Source organism: Malaclemys terrapin, chromosome 8, assembly GCF_027887155.1.
Source record: "Malaclemys terrapin pileata isolate rMalTer1 chromosome 8, rMalTer1.hap1, whole genome shotgun sequence".
In the NCBI taxonomy this organism is placed as follows: Eukaryota; Metazoa; Chordata; order Testudines; family Emydidae; genus Malaclemys; species Malaclemys terrapin.
In genome coordinates this window covers 53,319,095-53,338,134 of record NC_071512.1, presented here as the reverse complement: position 1 = coordinate 53,338,134, position 19,040 = coordinate 53,319,095, and the positions used below count along the sequence as shown (strand labels likewise).

Sequence of the window (19,040 nt, the reverse complement as noted above, 5' to 3'; positions counted from 1 at the left end):
GTACAGAACTTTAGGCTGCGTAAAGCAACCTTCATGGAGCTATGTGCTGAGCTGTCCCTCGAACTGCGGCACAAGGACACCAGACTGAGAGCTGCCCTTTCGGTAGAGAAGCATGTTGCGATCGCTGTGTGGAAGCTGGCGAATCCAGACTGCTACTGGTTGCAAATCAATTTGGAGTAGGAAAGTCCACTGTTGGGGCTGTATTACTCCAAGTGTGCAGGACAATAAATCACATCCTACTGTATAGGACCGTGACTCTGGGAAATGTGCATGAAATAGTGGATGGTTTTGCAGAGATGGGTTCCCTAACTGTGGCGGGGCGATTGATGGCACACACATTTCAATTTTAGTGCCAGACCACCTTGCCTCTGAATATATCAATAGGAAGGGAAACTTCTCCATGGTGTTGCAGGCGCTTGTGGATCACCAGGGGCATTTCATGGACATCAATGCAGGCTGGTCTGGAAAGGTGCATAATGCATGCATCTTCAGAAACAGTGGCCTGTACAGAAAGCTGCAGGCAGGGACTTCCTTTCCAGACCACAAGTTCACAGTGGGGGATGTGGAAATGCCCATAGTAATCCTGGGAGACCCGGCTTACACCTTATAACCCTGGCTCATGCAGCCTTATACAGGGCACCTGGACAGCAGCAAGGCGTGTTTTAACAACAGGCTGAACAGGTGCCACATGATAGTCGAATGTGCCTTTGGCCGTTTGAAAGCTCGCTGGAGGTGTCTCAATGGCAGGCTAGACCTTACCGAGGATAATATTCCCATGGTCTGTAGCGTAGCTAGCGGGGTGCAGGGGAAGCAGCCGCTTCCCCTCAGCACATTTTCCAAAGGCGGCGCCTGCCACCGGCATGGCCGGAGGAGCCATGGAGGGGGGGCGGGCGCGGCCGGAGGAGCGAGGGGGCCGGCTCCTTGGCCATCGCACCCCACATTCAGCGCGGCCCCAACATCGCTGCAGCCACCTCCTACCTGCGGCGGCTCAGGGCTGGGCGGCCAAGCGCTCCCTGCCCCTTGCTAATGCGGCAGCAACAGCATCTCCCGGCAGTGGCTCGCGGCCCCCGCATCCCATCGCGGTGGGCGGGGGGAGGCGAAACAGCCCCTTCGCCTTTAAGGCCGCTTGGCTGGCGAGCCCCGCGTGGAGCACACCGAGCGCCGGGAGCGGGCTGATGTTTACCCCGGACAGCGACGGGAGGGTCAGGGCCCAGCCCGTGGAGCGAGGCTCAGCCAGCGTCTCATGAGCTGGACCCGGGATCCGCCTGCGGCGCGGGGCTGGGATCAGCCAGGGACAGGCTCTGGCACGGTGCAGGAGCCTGGGGCGGAGAGGGGGGGGACGGACGGACCCCGCGGGTGGGGCCGGGCGGCGCACCCCGGCGGGGACACCTGCAGAGCGGGCTGGGCAGGAGAGACACTCCTGGGACCGCAGGGGGACTGGGATATCCGCACCACTGGGAAGCCCACCGGAGTCCTGAGTCGGGCCCTGGGATTAATCTGGGGGGGGAACGGGAGGAGCCAAGGGGGGCCGTGACCAGAGGAAGAGCCAAGGGGGAGGCGCCTTTTTTATGTTTGCTCCCCCTAGACTCAGAACCTGGCTCGCCACTGCCCATGGTCATAGCCGCATGCTGTACTATGGATAATCTGTGTGACACTAAGGGTGACATGTTTGCTCAGGTGTGGAGCACTGAGGCAGAGCACTTGGCTGCACAGTTTGAACAGCCAGATGCTAGGGCTGTCGGAGGAGCCCAGAGGGCTGCTATTAACATCAGAGAGGCTTTGAGGAACCGCTTTGACAATGAGGGGCAGTAATACATGTCTGCTTTGGAGTTGCTTCCCAGGTGCATCCATGTACAATTTTGGGGCCCAAGATCTATGCAACACAATGCTTTACAAGCCTGTTCCCGAGAGTGAATTGAATGCTATACGCTTTTGTAGAACACAGAATAAAAACACTGTACCATTAAATACCTTAGTCTTTATTTATTGTTAAAAAGGGTAAAACCTCACAACTGTGTGTAGCTCCAGCTATCATTGTGCAAGCTGTGAGAAGGGGTGAAGTGATGGGGAAACTCAGGAGTGCTGTGAAGTGAAAAGGAATGTGTGGGCATAGAGGGGTGTGGGATTGGCAAAGAATTCTGCATCTGGATGTGCTGCAGTGGAAGTCGACCACAGATCTGCTCAGTCTGCAGCTGTATCAAAGACTTGAGCATCTCTGTCTGATCCTCCATAACTTTTATCATCCACTCTGTTGCTTGCCTGGCAAAAGCAGCATTCTCTTTTCTGGCCTGCCTTTTGGTTTCCCAGCACTCTTTCCATTCCCTGGTCTGTCTCTCATCGTGCTGCAGCACCTCCCAGAACATGTCTTCTTTTCTACGCTTATGGTTTTTTCTTATCTGCCAAAGCCGGTCCACTAGGGTGCATGGTGTGTTCTTCAAGGTCTGTGCTGAACAGAAGAGGGATTGTTACATTCCAGCAAATGATTGAAACATTTTAGTAAAAAGGGTATTTCCTAGTAGAAATCACTTTCTTTCTGAGACTCTAGGCAGGCACACAGCTTCGCGAGCACCCCAATCATGGTGAGTGTCGGGAGTGGGGGGAAGGCGATTGTGCGTACGGACAAAATGGTCATGGCTTGCAGGGCAGCTTTGCAGGGAACTCATTCTAAAATTATCCCACACTTTTTCACAGGTGACCAACCTGCTGGCTGACATCTCGCTGTTGCGGGTGACCAGAGAAACCAGGGCACAACTGCTGAATGTTTGTGGCTTTCACCCCGGTCTATATGCAGCTTAGCTATGTGCCGCTTTGGTCCCAGCTCCAGTGATTGCTAAATGGCATGGTACAGTTTCCTACAATGGGGGGAACTAACAAGGCTGCCATCCCTTGGAATCTGCGGCAGAGGATTAATAAGTACCTCTTGGAAACTTTCCAGAGCCTCTCTCTGGAGGATTCCCTACAGGTCTCGATGTCCATTGACACCCTGCTTGGCCATGCAGAATAGCTACACAGGGCAATGTCCAGCTCACAGAAAACACTACCCACCTCCCATTTTTTGATTCCCTACACAAGCCACAGCAACTTACCCGGCGTCTCATCTGCTTCCTGCTCCCTGTTGAGCACTTCTGGAGTGGAGAAAAGTTCCTGGCTGCCTGCCCCACCGGGCGACCCTGTTGGGAGCACCACATTCTCTTCCAGCTTGACTTCTTCATCCAGAATTTCAGCCTGTGAGTTACCCCCTCTTTCTGCTGCCTGCGAAGTATCCACGGGGCTTAGGGTGACCAGACAGCAAATGTGAAAAATTGGGACTTGGGTGGGGGGGTAATAGGAGCCTATATAAGAAAAAGACCCAAAAATCGGGATTGTCCTTATAAAATCGGGACATCTGGTCACCCTAACGGGGCTATCGGCGATGGAGGTGGGGTCACCACCGAGGATAGCATTCAGCTCCTTATAGAAGCGGCAGTGATGGTTCGCCTCCTGCACCTTATGGTATGCCTGCCTCAGCTTCTTTATCTTCACTCTGCACTGCTGCGTGTCCCGATCATAGCCCTTTTCGCACAAGCCTCGAGAAATCTGCCCATATGTGTCCTGATTCCTACAGGTCACTTGCAGCTGCGACTGAACAGACTTCTCTCCCCATATAATGATCAGATCCAACAACTCATCAGTGGTCCAAGTGGGAGTGCGTTTGGTGCGATAGCCAGTCACGCTCACCTGGGAAGCTCCTCTGGGAAGCCAGAAAGCAGGAAATTAAATCTAAAATTCCCGGGGCTTGCAAGGGGGAGGGGTGAGTTGGCTGCAGGGCAGCGGAGTTCAAACCGGCAGCATGGGAATTGTGGGATACTTTCTGGAGGCCAATAAAATCGAAAAAAACCCTGTGGTGTCTACACTGCATGTCTGTCAACAATAAAGGGAGAGGAAAAGACAAAAGTCTCTCGCAGGGGTGGAAGTTTTTTGTTGCCAAAACTAGGCGTTTTTTTTCTGGAAAAAGTCACACTGCATACACACGGTACGCTATCACTGTTTTGTCGCCAAAAGCCAGTTTTTGGTGATAAAACTTGCCAGTGTAGACAAGTCCTTAGTGTGTGTTAGTACTTAGGATATAGTATAGTCCTTCCATTAGATAGGATCTACTATTTATTTTTTCCCTTTGTTTGGAGACGATCAACCTTTATCCTTGTCATTATTATTCTTCATTACATGCATTGTGGAAGTCCCAGTCATGAACCAGGATTTCATTGTGCTCGGCATTGAAAAAACACAGCACAAATAGATGGTCTAAAAACCTTACAAGCTACACGGCCTCTGAGGCGTTGGATGTTATCTTGAATGCCTGTATTTTAGTAATGTTTCATCTTAGGTGATCATTTCTCCCCATTCGCTTCAAAATCCTCATGGTAACAGACAAATAGATCTCATAATTTACTATGAAATCTTTTGTTTTCTGTTGTTCAGCGGGGAGTAAGATAGAATTATTGCACAAGGCATGAACAGAAGTCTACATCACCATATTGGAGCTGACAGATTTCAACTGTGGACAAGGTTTTCAAAATAAACAGATGTCAAACCTAACAGAATAATGTTAGGTATATGCAGTTTGCACCCAGTGAGCCAAATCCTCCAGCTAATGGTGGTCTTGCCTGAGTACGGGCTGCCAGGTTTGGTGCACTGCAATTTTCTGTCACATAAAGGTGGTGGAGGTAGCTAGTGTACCACTGCCCAAATTAAACAATCACTCCTGGACACTCACAAAACATTGTCCTGGAAGTACTGCATCCACTTGGTGAGGCCATTCTGAACCATTCGCAGCTTCTCCCTGCTGGAGTTTTCAGCATGTTCCACTTCAATTCCAATGCGGTCCAACAGCTCCCTGAACTGCTCAGTCATCTCCTGCAAATCGGAAAGGTCTGCTGTGTCCTGTGTGCATCACAAGAAAGAATGGGAGAGCCATAAGGCAAGGGACCTTCCATTTCACTGGGATCAGAACAGTGACCACTCAGCTGTCTGAAGAAGTACCCACTTCACAGACTGCTAGCTGGAAAATGTTCTGCAGTTCCACAGCATATGCAATGACCTTGGGAGCTGGACATTTCACCAGTGGCATTAGGACTGAGGCAAACATGACTCAGCTCAGCACCTGAGTTTTGTATTTGTGCTGAAACATCAGAAGGCAAATGTGCAAGGCCAGCACTGTTGAGGATACAATTACACTAGCATTGATTTGGCTTGGTCTTCTGAGGATGAACAGAGGGAGCGAAGTAGGAAAAGCCATGAAGAGAAGGGAAAACAGAGAAATGAAAAGAGTTGAGGACAGAGCGACGGGAGGGGAGAAAAAGGAACAGCAGGGAGAGGAACAGAGAGAAAGAGAGAGGGGAGATAGAGAACCTATTCAAACCATACTGTTCATTCAAACCTGAGCCAAAACTTTAAAGTTCAAATAGTAACTGGGAAGCATGAAATTCTGCACTGAAACAGATGGACCCTGCACAGACACAAGCTCTCCAAACATAGCCTTCTCCACACCACAGTCATACATCACAAAAAGGACTCTACCTGTGATGCCAGAAGCACTATGAAGTGTCTGATGACTTTGGTCCATGCCTTTTCACTGACATAGAGCTTGCGAGACAACGTGAGCTGGTTTCTTTCGATCACCTGCAAGGAACACAGTTATTTATACCGGCTTTTTTGGGAGTGGTGAGGAGGTTAGAGAACAACCTGGGAGATAACTGACCCAAGCTCCACTGTGTAAGAAACATAGCTTGAAAAGCTGACTTCACACTAGCACTCCCTAAACTATAAGAGACTATGGGCAGAGCTGTGACAGGATTTACAGGGCCAGGACAAGTAGTCTTCTGCCTTCCTGTGACTTGTCCCCTACAGTGACCCCATGCCCCCAGAGAGGCAGCTATCTCTTCCAGGCCTGCCTCCTCCACTGCAGGACTCACCCTCTCACCTTGAGTCTGTTTCCCATCAATGTTTTACTGCCCTTGCTTTTCCTTGTCTCTGCTCCCCGCTTGCGGTTACTCCTCCCATTTGCTGCTTCCCTCATATATCTGCCCCATCTCATTTTTCTTTCAAACACCCCTCATCTACTTTTGCTGTTGTTCTCAGTCCCTTTCCCTTGGCTCTCTCCAATTCTTTCACTACCTTGTCTCTGCTCCTCACTGTTTTAGCCCCCTGCTCCATTGTTGCCTCTTTTTGCCCTGTCTGGCTTATCAGGTGGCTCAGGATGGCCCAGGGCTGCCCTTCTACTGTCACAGTGAGCGCTCGTTGTGTCTCCCCAACACCTGCTCCTGGCTGACCCCCACTGGAGCAGGTGGCACTAGCGTGAACTCCTTCTGCTGCACATATTATTGCTAGGTGCTGTACCCAAACACTAGCAGACTGTCCCTGTCCAAAGTGGTTGGTGAGTACTGACCCACAACATACAAGAGGGGCATCAACCATTTTAACCCTGACTCATGGCATGGGAAAGGGCCAGGAAATACAGACCAGTCTCTTACCAGCACTGCTGCGCATCACACACGTCCTGCTGTGCAGACCCACTGAGAGGCCCACCTTTCACTACAAACCCAGGCCCTGGACAACTGTTTCCCCTCATCACCAGACACACTACAGCCTTGCTATCTGGAGTGAAAGATCTGAATAGATGTTGCTGTTACAGGCCTCACAGAGTACAGTTTGTAGAACAGAACTCCATAAAAAATGGCTACCTAAGTGCCAATGGCCACCATAGCGAATAAATGAACAGCATGCGACAATAGTAGAACCAAAGTGTGTGGTAAAGCCACCTACTGTCATCGGTTTGATCCACAACCTAACAATCCAAGTACACTCCTTGAGGAGGAGAGAACTTCCTTACCACACTACCTCGCTTGAGCTTAAACACCAGCAGGAACCTCCTTAGAATACCTCACTGTGTGATGGAGGATGGCCAAAGCCCAACATATCCCAGCTAGTAGGGATGGAGATTTAAAGGACTGCTCAGCAACTTTTGGCTTTTATTCCACATGATATGCAAAGTATCCGAGTATTTTATAAGTAACAATGGTGAGCCCATGCTCAATTACATCCAAGCAGATGGCTCCTGTATGTAAAAGCAGCAGTAGAACACTAAAGCCCCTGGTTTGAAACTTCGTGGAGCTCTCTGGAAGGCAATAACCTTGGTCAAATAACAATAGATTGTAAATTTGCATTAACTTACTCAAATTCAGGCACAAACCATCAGGATAATGTGCCTTTTAAAGTTAAACTGTAACAGAAACCACATGTGGCATTTATGATAGGTACCAAATATACCAATAAAAATGTCTGTACCATATTTCCAATATTGTATTTTTCTTGGTAAAAATAGTCCTCAAGAGATGAAGTAAGGCACTACTCAGGATGAGCAAGAGTGGAAGAATCTGGCCACTAATAATCTCTTAAAAGGAAAAATATGAAAAGGAAATGTAAAAATATCAAGCCATTTCCAATAACTCTGAACAGATGTACTTTGAAGGACTAGTAATGTTGTCCATGGGAAACTCGGAGAGCCAAAAAAAAAAAGTGTTCCCACTCTGTTTCTGCAGAACTATTGCTGCCTCATCCTAAGGAAGAACCTGAAAAACTACCAGGCAAGTTCTCACAGCAAATGTTAAACTTGAATGGGATAAAATAAGAGATCACAAATGTGGACACAGTAGAAAAAGAAAGTAAAATATAGTCTTGAAATTACAGAAAGAGTCTAGGGAATCTGGGTTGGATAATCTAAACTTTGAGAAAAGTCAAGGAAGCATTTTAGTGACTCTATTTCTGAAAATACACAAGCCACTCTCTGATTTCATATGAAATCCTCTAGCACTGAGCCTGAAGATTAGCACCAGAAAAAGCAATATATATCTGTCAGTTTCCACAGTTAAAAGGGCCAAAAAGCAGTAGTCCCCTGGGACAAGCAGTCTTGGCAGGTCTGGGAGTACAAGATTTCAGTTAAACAAAACCTGCTTTGGAAATCCTAGAGCAGGAGTTTTGGTTACGCTGGTTTGTATCCTGCAGTAAGGCAGTGTCCTCCATGATGCTGTCTGTACCTACCTTCATTGCCAGGTCATATGTAGCTGAGCTCCAGATTTCTTTCTCTTGGGTTAACTGGAGCAGCTGGGTCTCAAGCCTCGCTCTTTGTAACTCATACAACTCACGATATTCTTCCACAAGACTGAGAGAAGAAGACAGAAAGACAAGGTGTGGGTGAAGTAATACCTTTTATTGGACCAATTTCTCTTGGTGAGAGAGACAAGCTAAATGCAAGGTGGAACAGATTGTTTAGCATAAGTTTACTTAATTTATTACATTTTAATCGGAATACCTTTCCCAGACCTGAAGAAGAGCTCTGTGTGGCTCCAAAGCTGGTCTATCTCACCAACAAAAGTTGGTCCAATAAAAGATATTACCTTATCCATCTTGTTTCTCTAATATCCTGGGACTGATACAGCTACAACTACACTGCATAGAAGATGACAGAGGTACACTACTGGAATCCACATTCCCCTCCTCCTAACCTAGTTTTTTATCTTTCTCAAGCTCCCAAACATTTCTCAGATACCTGCTTCAGCCAGATCTCTTTCCTCTATTACCACACTCCACAGGCCTGCCAATCCACAGCTCCTTTCCCTGAATCCCAAATAAGCCCTTTTACTGATATTCCCATTGTGAGTTCCCAACAAGTCTGGAGACAAGTCTGTGCTGGGCTTAGGCTGACTGTTCTATTCATAACGCAACCTTCCCTAGGTCAGGTGTTTCAGAACTCAATGCAGGAGTCTGACACACTCTGCACAAGTTGGCCCCTCAGAGATTGAGGTCTGTAATGTTTTTTGCAGACTGTCAAGAGACAGGGAACTCAGAACTGGGAGGACAAGGAGGGGGCAGTACTTAGTAAAAATCATTAAAATGTGAAAATACACAGACAACAAATACAAAGGACTTTTAATGGTTAAAACTTGAAACATTAAAACAACTTATCCCTTTGAGAAATTTGGCACTATTTAGAGAAATTTCTGTGCAGTATACTAGGTTGGATATACTGCACAGAAATAACCAGTTTCCCACAGAGAGAGAGAAATCAATATTCCACATCCCCTCTACAATGCCCTAAAGAGAGAGAAATCAGTGTGTCACAGCCCTGCCCACAGAGAGTAAACACTGTGCCACATCACCTGTGAGACAATAGAAGTAGTATGTGCTTTGCCTTCAACTCAAAGGGTATGTCTACACTACGGGATTAATCCGAATTTAGATAATTCGGATTTGAGAAACAGGTTGTATAAAGTCGAAATGAGTGCGGCCACACTAGCACAGTAATTCGGTGGTGTGCGTCCAAGTACCGGGGCTAGCGTCGATTTCTGCACCGTTGCACTGTGGGTAGCAATTCCATAGCTATCCCATAGTTCCCGCAGTCTCCTGCGCCCATTGGGATTGTGGGTTAAGATCCCAGTGCCTGATGGGACAAAAAACATCGTCGCAGGTGGTTCTGGGTACAGCCTCACTCCCTCCCTCCCTCCCTCCCTGCATGAAAGCAACGGACGGCAGACAACCATTTTCGCGCCTTTTTTCCTGGGTGGGTGAACACTGCAGACTCCATACCACGGCAAGCATGGAGCCCGCTGAGGTCAAGACAGCACTCATGAATATTGCAAACACCTCGCGCGTTCTTGTGGAGTTTATGCTCAGCCAGGACCAGAAAAACGAGGCGAGGAGGCAGCGGCGGCGGCAGCGCAGCGACAAGCATGATGAGGACATGGACACGGACACGGACACAGAATTCAGTGAAACCACAGGCCCCAGTGCTTTGGAGATCATGTTGTTAATGGGGCAGATTCTATCCATGGAACGCCGATTCTGGGCAAGGGAAACAAGCACAGACTGGTGGGACCGCATAGTGTTGCAGGTCTGGGACGATTCCCAGTGGCTGCGGAACTTTCGCATGCGTAAGGGCACTTTCATGGAACTTTGTGACTTGCTTTCCCCTGCCCTGAAATGCCAGAATACCAAGATGAGAGCAGCCCTCACAGTTGAGAAGCGCGTGGCGATAGCCCTGTGGAAGCTTGCAACGCCAGACAGCTACCGGTCAGTCGGGAATCAATTTGGAGTGGGCAAATCTACGGTGGGGGCTGCTGTGATGCAAGTAGCCAAAGCAATCACTCAGGTGCTGCTACGAAAGTTAGTGACTCTGGGAAATGTGCAGGCTATAGTGGATGGTTTTGCTGCAATGGGATTCCCTAACTGTGGTGGGGCAATAGACGGAACCCATATCCCTATCTTGGCACCGGAGCACCAAGCCACCGAGTACATAAACCGCAAGGGGTACTTTTCAATGGTGCTGCAAGCACTTGTGGATCACAAGGGACGTTTCACCAACATCAACGCGGGCTGGGCGGGAAGGGTTCATGACGCTCGCGTCTTCAGGAACACTACTCTGTTTAAAGGGCTGCAGCAAGGGACTTACTTTCCGGACCAGAAAATAACCGTTGGGGATGTTGAAATGCCCATAGTTATTCTTGGGGACCCAGCCTACCCCTTAATGCCATGGCTTATGAAGCCATACACAGGCAGCCTGGACAGGAGTCAGGAGCTGTTTAACTACAGGCTAAGCAAGTGCAGAATGGTGGTAGAATGTGCATTTGGCCGTTTAAAAGGTCGCTGGCGTTCATTATTGACTCGCTCTGACCTCAGCCAAAGAAATCTCCCCATTGTTATTTCTGCTTGCTGTGTGCTCCACAATCTCTGTGAAAGTAAGGGGGAAACCTTTATGGCGGGGTGGGAGGCTGAGGCAAATCGCCTGGCTGCTGATTACGCGCAGCCAGACACCAGGGCGATTAGAAGATCACACCATGAAGCGCTGTGCATCAGAGAAGCTTTGAAAACCAGTTTCATGGCTGGCCAGGCTACCGTGTGAAATATCTGTTTGTTTCTCCTTCATGAAAACCCTCCCCCTTTACTGACTGATTTTCTGTAAGGAACCCACCCTGCCCCTTCCCCCAGCTTTCTTTCAAACCAAATAAAGTCACTATCATTTAAAAATCATTTATTCTTTATTAATAGATTAGAAAAAGAGGGAGGGAACCCGGGTGGTATTTGGGAGGAGGATTGCTGGGAAGGAAAAAGCCACAAAGAAAAGGTTAAAAAAATGACAGCCTTTTGCTTGGGCTGTCTACTGGGGTGGAATGGGAAGGTGTACGGAGCCTCCCCCCCCGCGTTCTTACACGTCTGGGTGAGGAGGATACGGAACATGGGGAGGGGGGAGGGTGGAACAGGGGCTGAAGCGGCAGTCTATTTTCCAGCAGCCGTTCCTGAACCTCCACCAGACGCCGGAGCAGCCCCAGCGTTGCATCCTTCATCCTCTGGTCTTCCTGCCGCCATCTCTCATCTCGATCGTCTCTCCTCTCCTCACGTTGGTCCCTCCTCTCCTCACGTTGGTCCCTCCTCTCCTCACGTTCACTGACTTCTTTCCTATACTTTGAAACTGTTTCCTTCCACTCATTCAGATGAGCTCTGTCACTCCTGCTGGATTGCATAATTTCAGAAAACATGTCCTCCCGCGTCTTCTTCTTACGACGCCTTATCTGTGATAACCTTCGGGATGGAGGAGGGAGGCTTGAGGAATTTGCAGCTGCTGTAGGGAGGGGAAAAAAGAGAGAATTGTTTTAAAAGCTACATTTTGCAGAACAATGCTTATACTCTTTCACGGTGACCAACACTGTTCACATTACATAGCACATGTGATTTCTGTGCAAGGTCGCATTTTGCCTCTTAATGCTGAGTGCTTGTGGCTTTGCTGCTAGAGATCACAGGTCTGGGCAACAGAATTCGGCTTGCATGCGGCCATGGTAAGCCATTGTTTTACAGCTTCTGCACCCTCCTTTCCCACATACCAAGCATAGCCTGTAGAGTGCTGCAGAAGCCTGGCCAATCTCAGCCAGTTGGGGGGGGGGCAGTGTGGGGGGGGCTTGTCTGGGCCCCTTCAGGCAAGTAGAGTGCTGCGGTTTTTCTGTTAACATTCAGCAGCACCAGAAAACAAACTAACCCCCCCCCCGCCATGAATTCTCTGGGATGATCACGGTACCCCTCCCCCCACCGCATGGCTGGTATCAGGGAAGATCCCTGCAGGCACCAAACTACCCCCCCCCCCCGCCGCCGACCCCCCCCCCCTCGCCATGAATTCTCTGGGATGATCACGGTACCCTCCCCCCACCGCGTGGCTGGTAACAGGGAAGAACCCTGCTAGCCAAACGCGGAAAACTTCAGGGCCAATTTCCCATCTGCGCTTGGCTAACTGCAGGGAAGGATTTATTTTCCGCCACAGGCAAACAGCCCAGTAGGAACGGCCACCTCTGTCCCCTTAATTAAGTTCCCGTATTTCAACCAGGTTACCAGGAGTGATATCACTCTCCTGAGGATTACACAACAAGATAAAGAACGGATGTTGCTTGAATGCCAGCAAACACCGGGACCATACGCTGCTAGGCTTTGTCAGGCAATGATACCAGATTACTTGCTGCAAGCATGGCGTGGTCAAGTGTCCTACCATGGAGGAGGGAATAAGGATGCACTGCCCAGAAACCTTCTGGCAAGGCTTTCGGAGTACCTCCAGGAGAGCTTCATGGAGATGTCCCTGGAGGATTTCCGCTCCATCCCCAGACACGTTAACAGACTTTTCCAGTAGCTACAGACTTTTCCAGTAGCTGAACTGACCGCGAATGCAAAGTCAGGCAAAGTAATCATTAAAAACCGTTTGCTTTTAAAACAAGTTTTATATTTTAAAAGGTAAACTCACCTGAGGTCCCTTCCATGGGGTCAGAGTCTTGGGTACTGGCTTGGGAGGCTTGGGAGGGTACTTCAGTCAGGGTGAGAAAAAGATCCTGGCTGTTGGGGAGAATGGAGTGCTGTGTGCTCTCTGCAAGCTCATCCTCCTCCTCCTCCTCCTCTACCCCATCGGCAGAATCCTCAGGCGTCGAGACTATCCCCGACCCAGAATCCACGAACAAAGGTGGGGTAGTGGTGGCAGCCCCCCCTAGAATTGCATGCAGCTCGGCGTAGTAGCGGCATGTCCGCGGCTCTGACCCGGAGCGACCGTTTGCCTCCTTTGTTTTTTGATAGGCTTGTCTGAGCTCCTTGACCTTCACGCGGCACTGCTCAGAGTCCCTATTGTGGCCTCTCTCCATCATGCCCTTGGAAATTTTTTCAAAAGTTTTTGCATTTCGTCTTTTAGAACGAAGTTCTGCAAGCACTGAATCCTCTCCCCATACAGCGATCAGATCCAGTACCTCCCTCACGGTCCATGCTGGTGCTCTTTTTCGATTATCAGCCTGCATGGTTACCTGTGCTGATGAGGTATCTGTGGTCACCTGTGCTCTCCACGCTGGGCAAACAGGAAATGAAGTTCAAATGTTCGCGGGGCTTTTCCTGTCTACCTGGCCAGTGCATCCGAGTTCGGATTGCTGTCCAGAGCGGTCACAATGATGCACTGTGGGATAGCTCCCGGAGGCCAATACCATCGAATTGCGGCCACACTAACCCTAATTCGAATTGCTAAAATCGATTTTGGCGCTACTCCGCTCGTTGGGGTGGAGTACAGAAATCGATTTAAAGGGCCCTTTACATCGAATTAAATGGCGTCGTTGTGTGGACGGTTACAGGGTTAATTCGAATTAAAGCTGATAAATCCGAATTAAAGTCGTAGTGTAGACCAGGCCAAAGACATCATATTGCTTCAGAAATGTTGCCTGCGCTCCAACCTTCCCTGGGCTGAAGGAACTCACTTTGCATTCAGCTCAGCGTCCCGCACTGCATCAGCCAGCTCCTCATGGGCCCGTTCTGCTTCTCTCGTCACCCTGAAGTCATGTTCTCGGACCTCGCATAGCTCACTGGAATAGCATAGAACAGTCATTTCACAGCCTGCTGCAATCAGAACAATTCAGAGTCAACCTGCCAATCTCAATCTAGAGTGCCCTTAGCTGTCTTGTGTGCTTCCCTTCCGCAAACAGCCAATCATCTCATCTATGTCCTTCCAGTGCACACAAAACAATATGGTCTTCTTGTGCACACATTTTGCTTAAAGCTCTCCCTCTACAGACAGCTTTGCATAATATTTCAAACAAGATGGATGGATTTAAAACAAAGCTATTTAAATCACTGATTTTAATCATGATTGAAATTAGCAAGCAGAAAACCTTGATTTAAATCATAGTACTTTTTAGTTATTTTCCTAAAGAAAGGTTGATTCTCATTGATCGGTAACAGAAAACATATTGATTTGCAACCAAATATAGTCCTTACACTAAGTTTAGTGCTTCAAGGAAGATACACCATACCTATACACATTCATTTAAGCAATAATATAGCTTACCGTACATTTATTCTGATTCTTAGCTTTCCATTTTTTAAGTTAGAAAATGGTGAATGATGCATTTCATACTTACTAGATGATGATTAATTATTTACTTGTGATTTGTGTCAAGCTCTGTTTCGATGGAAATTCAAATTCAATTAAAAATGCACCAAAACAGCATTTTATTTATTAATTAAAACTATTTAAAATATGTTGAAATATGCCCCCCCAAAATCAAAAAGTTTATCAAAATAAGTTTTGCATTTAAAATTAACCAATTTATTAAACAAAGAAGGTATTATTTGTATTTAATGAATTGAACTTACTGTTTCTGGTCACCAGGTCCTTCAACATTTTAGAACTAGTAAATCTCATCCTCTCACTCGTAGTTTTTATTCATAGCTTGGAAGAGAAAAACAAGCTTTCCTGCTTTTTCAACTCCCAAGTGGTTTTTTAACTTTGAATGAACTAGTCATTGAACTGAACTACCCGAATAAACTAAAATGAAGAAAATATTCTCTCTGAACAAGCAGAAAAGGCTACTGCTGTCAAAAGCTAATTTAATACTTCATACGTTGGTTCTAGATGCCTAGCAAGTGACTATCATCAGCTCAATGGTTTGACTTTCTTTAAAACTTGGCAGCAAATATTCACTACTTAATATTTTTTTATTTAATTTAAATGATTTAAATAAATTATAATTAACTTAGGTCTTAACATAGGCTATCATTATTTCAAATTTATTTTTAAATAGGTTTATTTTTCAATTCAATTTAAAGAAAGTTCAATTTAAATTTAAAACAAATGTGAGTTTTTAATTTTTTTAGATAATCATTGATTGTTATCCACCCTGATTTGAAGAAAGGGAAGAGACTTTGCTGCCATCCTATGCTACAGTTCTACAGGACTAGTACTAAGAATGTGGGGGGAAAGCTTTGCATAAGAGGAAGACAGTTGTGAGATGGTCAATATTGCTCTGACCCACAGCATACAACATGGGAGCAGAAACCATGGACAAGAAGCACGCCCAACAAATCTACTGCACAGAAGGTAGATTTCTGAGGATCAATCATGATTCAGACCTGGTCAGCTGTCCAATAGATTCCTTGAAGTTGTATAACTCTTCTGTAATGTGCCTGTCCATTACTCGTTGCGCCATCATTTCTTTGTAAAGGTTTCTCATCTGTTGGGGGATTCGATCCAGCAGATTCACATACCTCTGCCTGTAATAGAAAGAGACAGTAAACTCAGAAAATTGTCTTACCTTTCTGAGAATCACATCTGCTAATCCAGTATCTAATAAGAGGGTCCGCTTTCCACTGAGTATGGAAATTTCTATAATATAAACTTTGTAGCATTTGAAGCCAGGATTTTAAAATTCTAGGATTATTCAGTTGTGCCAAATACAGGATCTCTGAGGCCTGGTCTACACTACGAGTTTTGGTCGAATTTAGCAGCGTTAAATCGAATTAAGCCTGGACACGTCCACACGACGAAGCCCTTTTTTTCGACTTAAAGGGCCCTTTAAACCGGTTTCTTTACTCCACCTCTGACGAGGGGATTAGCGCTAAAATCGGCCTTTGTGGGTCAGATTTGGGGTAGTGTGGACGGAATTCAACGTTATTGGCCTCCGGGAGCTATCCCACAGTGCTTCATTGTGACCGCTCTGGACAGCACTCTCAATTCAGATGCACTGACCAGGTAGATAGGAAAAGCCCCGCGAACTTTTGAATTTCATTTCCTGTTTGCCCAGCATGGAGAGCACAGGTGACCACGCAGAGCTCATCAGCACAGGTAACTATGATGGAGTCCCAGGATTGCAAAAGAGCTCCAGCATGGACAGAACGGGAGGTACGGGATCTGCTCGCCATATGGGGAGACGAATCAGTGCTAGCTGAACTCCGTAGCAGTAAACGAAATGGCAAAATATTAGAAAAAGTCTCAAAGGCCATGAAGGACAGAGGCCATAACAGGGAGGCACAGCTGTGCCGCGTGAAAATTAAGAAGCTAAGGCAAGCCTACCACAAAGCCAGAGAGGCAAACGGAACGTCCAGGGCCAGAGCCGCAAACAAGCCGCTTCTACGCGGAGCTGCATGCCATGCTAGGGGGTACAGCCACCACTACCCCAACCGTGTGCTTTGACTCCATCAATGGAGAATCACGCAACAGGGAAGCGGGTTCGGGGTATGAGGAAGATGATGATGAAGACAATGAAGATAGCTCATAGCAAGGAAGCGGAGAAACCAGTTTCCCCAACAGCCAGGATATGTTTATCACCCTGAACCTGGAACCAGTAACCCCCGAACTCACCCAAGGCGTGCTCCCAGACCCTGAGGGCACACAAGGGACCTCTGGTGAGTGTACTTTTGTAAATATTACACATGGTTTAAAAGCAAGCGTGTTTAATGATTAATGATTAATTTGCCCTGGCAATCGCGGCCAGTACAGCTACTGGAAAAGTCTGTTAACGTGTATGGAGATGGAGCGGAAATCCTCCAGGGACATCTCCAGAAAGCTCTCCTTCATGTACTCCCAAAGCCTTTGCAAAAGGTTTCTGGGGAGGGCTGCCTTATCCCGTCCGCCATGGTAGGACACTTTACCACGCCAGGCCAGTAGCACGTAGTCTGGAATCATTGCATAACAAAGCATGGCAGCGTATGGTCCCGGTGTTTGCTGGCATGCAGACAACATCCATTCCTTATCTCTCTTTGTTATCCTCAGGAGAGTGATATCATTCACGGTCACTTGGTTGAAATGGGGTGATTTTATTAAGGGGACATTCAGAGGTGCCTGTTCCTGCTTGGCTGAAGAGAAATGTTCCCTGCTGTTAGCCACACGGTGGGGAGGAAGGGTGAAGTGATCATCCCAGAGAATTGGGTGTGTGTGGGGGGGATAGTTGGGTTTGTGCTGCATGTTAACCCGGAAACCCAGCCCCTCCTTTTACATTGCAAACCCATTTTAAATGGCCAACCCAACGGGTGCTTGGTATGGGAAATGAGGGCGCTACTGTTTGAAACCATTCCCACAAGTTAAGAAGGTTAAAAAAGCCAAAAGACTGTGGCTTACCATGGCTGCCTGCAAGCCGAAATCTGTTGCCTGGCACTGCGTGAGTGATCTCTCACACCAAACCGGCGGGTCCTCAATATAAGAGGAAAAATGTGACCTTGTAACGAAAGAACATTGCTGTGTAATGTGAACAGCAAAATTTAACGTGAAAGAGTGTACCCATTGTTCTCTAAAATGTGTCTTTTTTAACCACCTCTCCCTTCTCCTCCACCAGCTGCAAATGTTTCTCCTTCACAGAGGCTAGTGAAGATTAGAAGGAGAAAACGGCGGACTCGGGATGATATGTTCTCGGAGCTCCAGATGTCCTCCCACGCTGACAGAGCACAGCAGAATGCATGGAAGCAGTCAATGTCAGAGTGCAAAAAAGCACAATATGAACGAGAGGAGAGGTGGCGGGCTGAATCGCGGGCTGAAGAGAGTAAGTGGCGGGCTGAAGAGGATAGGTGGTGTCACCTTGCTGACAGAAGGCAAGAGTCGATGCTCTGGCTGCTGGAGCATCAAACTGATATGCTCCAGCATATGGTTGAGCTGCAGGAAAGGCAGCAGGAGCAGAGACCGTCGCTACAGCCCGTGTAACCAACAGCCCTCCTCCCCAAGTTCCATAGCCTTCTCACCCAGACGCCCAAGAACGCGGTGGGGGGGCCTCCGTCCACCCAGTCACTCCACCCCAGATGATTGCCCAAGCATCAGAAGGCTGGCCTTCAATAAGCGTTAGTTTTAAAGTTTTAAACTGCAGTGTGTCCTTTTCCTTCCCTCCTCCCGCACCCCTTCCGAGCTACCTTGGCAGTTATCCCCCTACTTGTGTGATGAATTAATAAAGAATGCATGAATGTGAAGTAACAATGACTTTATTGCCTCTGCAAGCGGTGCTCGAAGGAGGGAGGAGAGGGTGGTTAGTTTACAGGGAAGTAGAGTGAACCCGGAAGGGATGGGGGGGACGGAGGGTTCATCAAGGAGAAACAAACAGAAGTTTCACAGCGTAGCCTGGCCAGTCACAAAACTCGTTTTCAAAGCTTCTCTGATGCGCACCGCGCCCTGCTGTACTCTTCTAACCGCCCTGGTGTCTGGCTGCGTGTAATCAGCAGCCAGGCGATTTGCCTCAACCTCCCACCCCGCCATAAATGTCTCCCCCTTACTCTCACAGATATTGTGGAGCGCACAGCAAGCAGCAATAACAATTGGAATATTGGCTTCGCTGAGGTCTATCCAAGTCAGTAAACTGAGCCAGCGCGCTTTTAAACGTCCAAATGCACATTCCACCACCATTTGGCACTTGCTCAGCCTATAGTTGAACAGGTCCTGACTACTGTCCAGGCTGCCAGTGTATGGCTTCATGAGCCATGGCATTAAGGGGTAGGCTGGGTCCCCAAGGATAACGATAGGCATTTCAACATCCCCAACGGTTATTTTCTGGTCCCGGAAGAAAGTCCCTTCCTCCAGCTTTTGAAACAGACCAGAGTTCCTGAAGACGCGAGCATGATGTACCTTTCCCGACCATCCCACGTTGATGTTAGTGAAACGTCCCTTGTGATCCACCAGGGCTTGCAGCACCATTGAAAAGTACCCCTTACGGTTTATATACTCGGTGGCTTGGTGCTCTGGTGACAAG

The 19,040-nt window shown here is 47.9% G+C and overlaps 1 protein-coding gene across 1 annotated transcript in view; it reads right to left on the bottom strand.

The window, feature by feature from the left end:
• Window positions 1-19,040, bottom strand: part of AXDND1 (axonemal dynein light chain domain containing 1) — a 77,241-nt gene that overhangs the window by 26,339 nt on the left and 31,862 nt on the right. The window contains exons 10-14 of the mRNA XM_054036435.1: window positions 15,448-15,588; window positions 13,797-13,901; window positions 8,077-8,197; window positions 5,557-5,658; window positions 4,754-4,920 (exon numbers count right to left, since the gene is read on the bottom strand). Coding sequence (XP_053892410.1) covers window positions 4,754-4,920; window positions 5,557-5,658; window positions 8,077-8,197; window positions 13,797-13,901; window positions 15,448-15,588 — 636 coding nt within the window. The remainder of the gene's footprint in view (window positions 1-4,753; window positions 4,921-5,556; window positions 5,659-8,076; window positions 8,198-13,796; window positions 13,902-15,447; window positions 15,589-19,040) is intronic.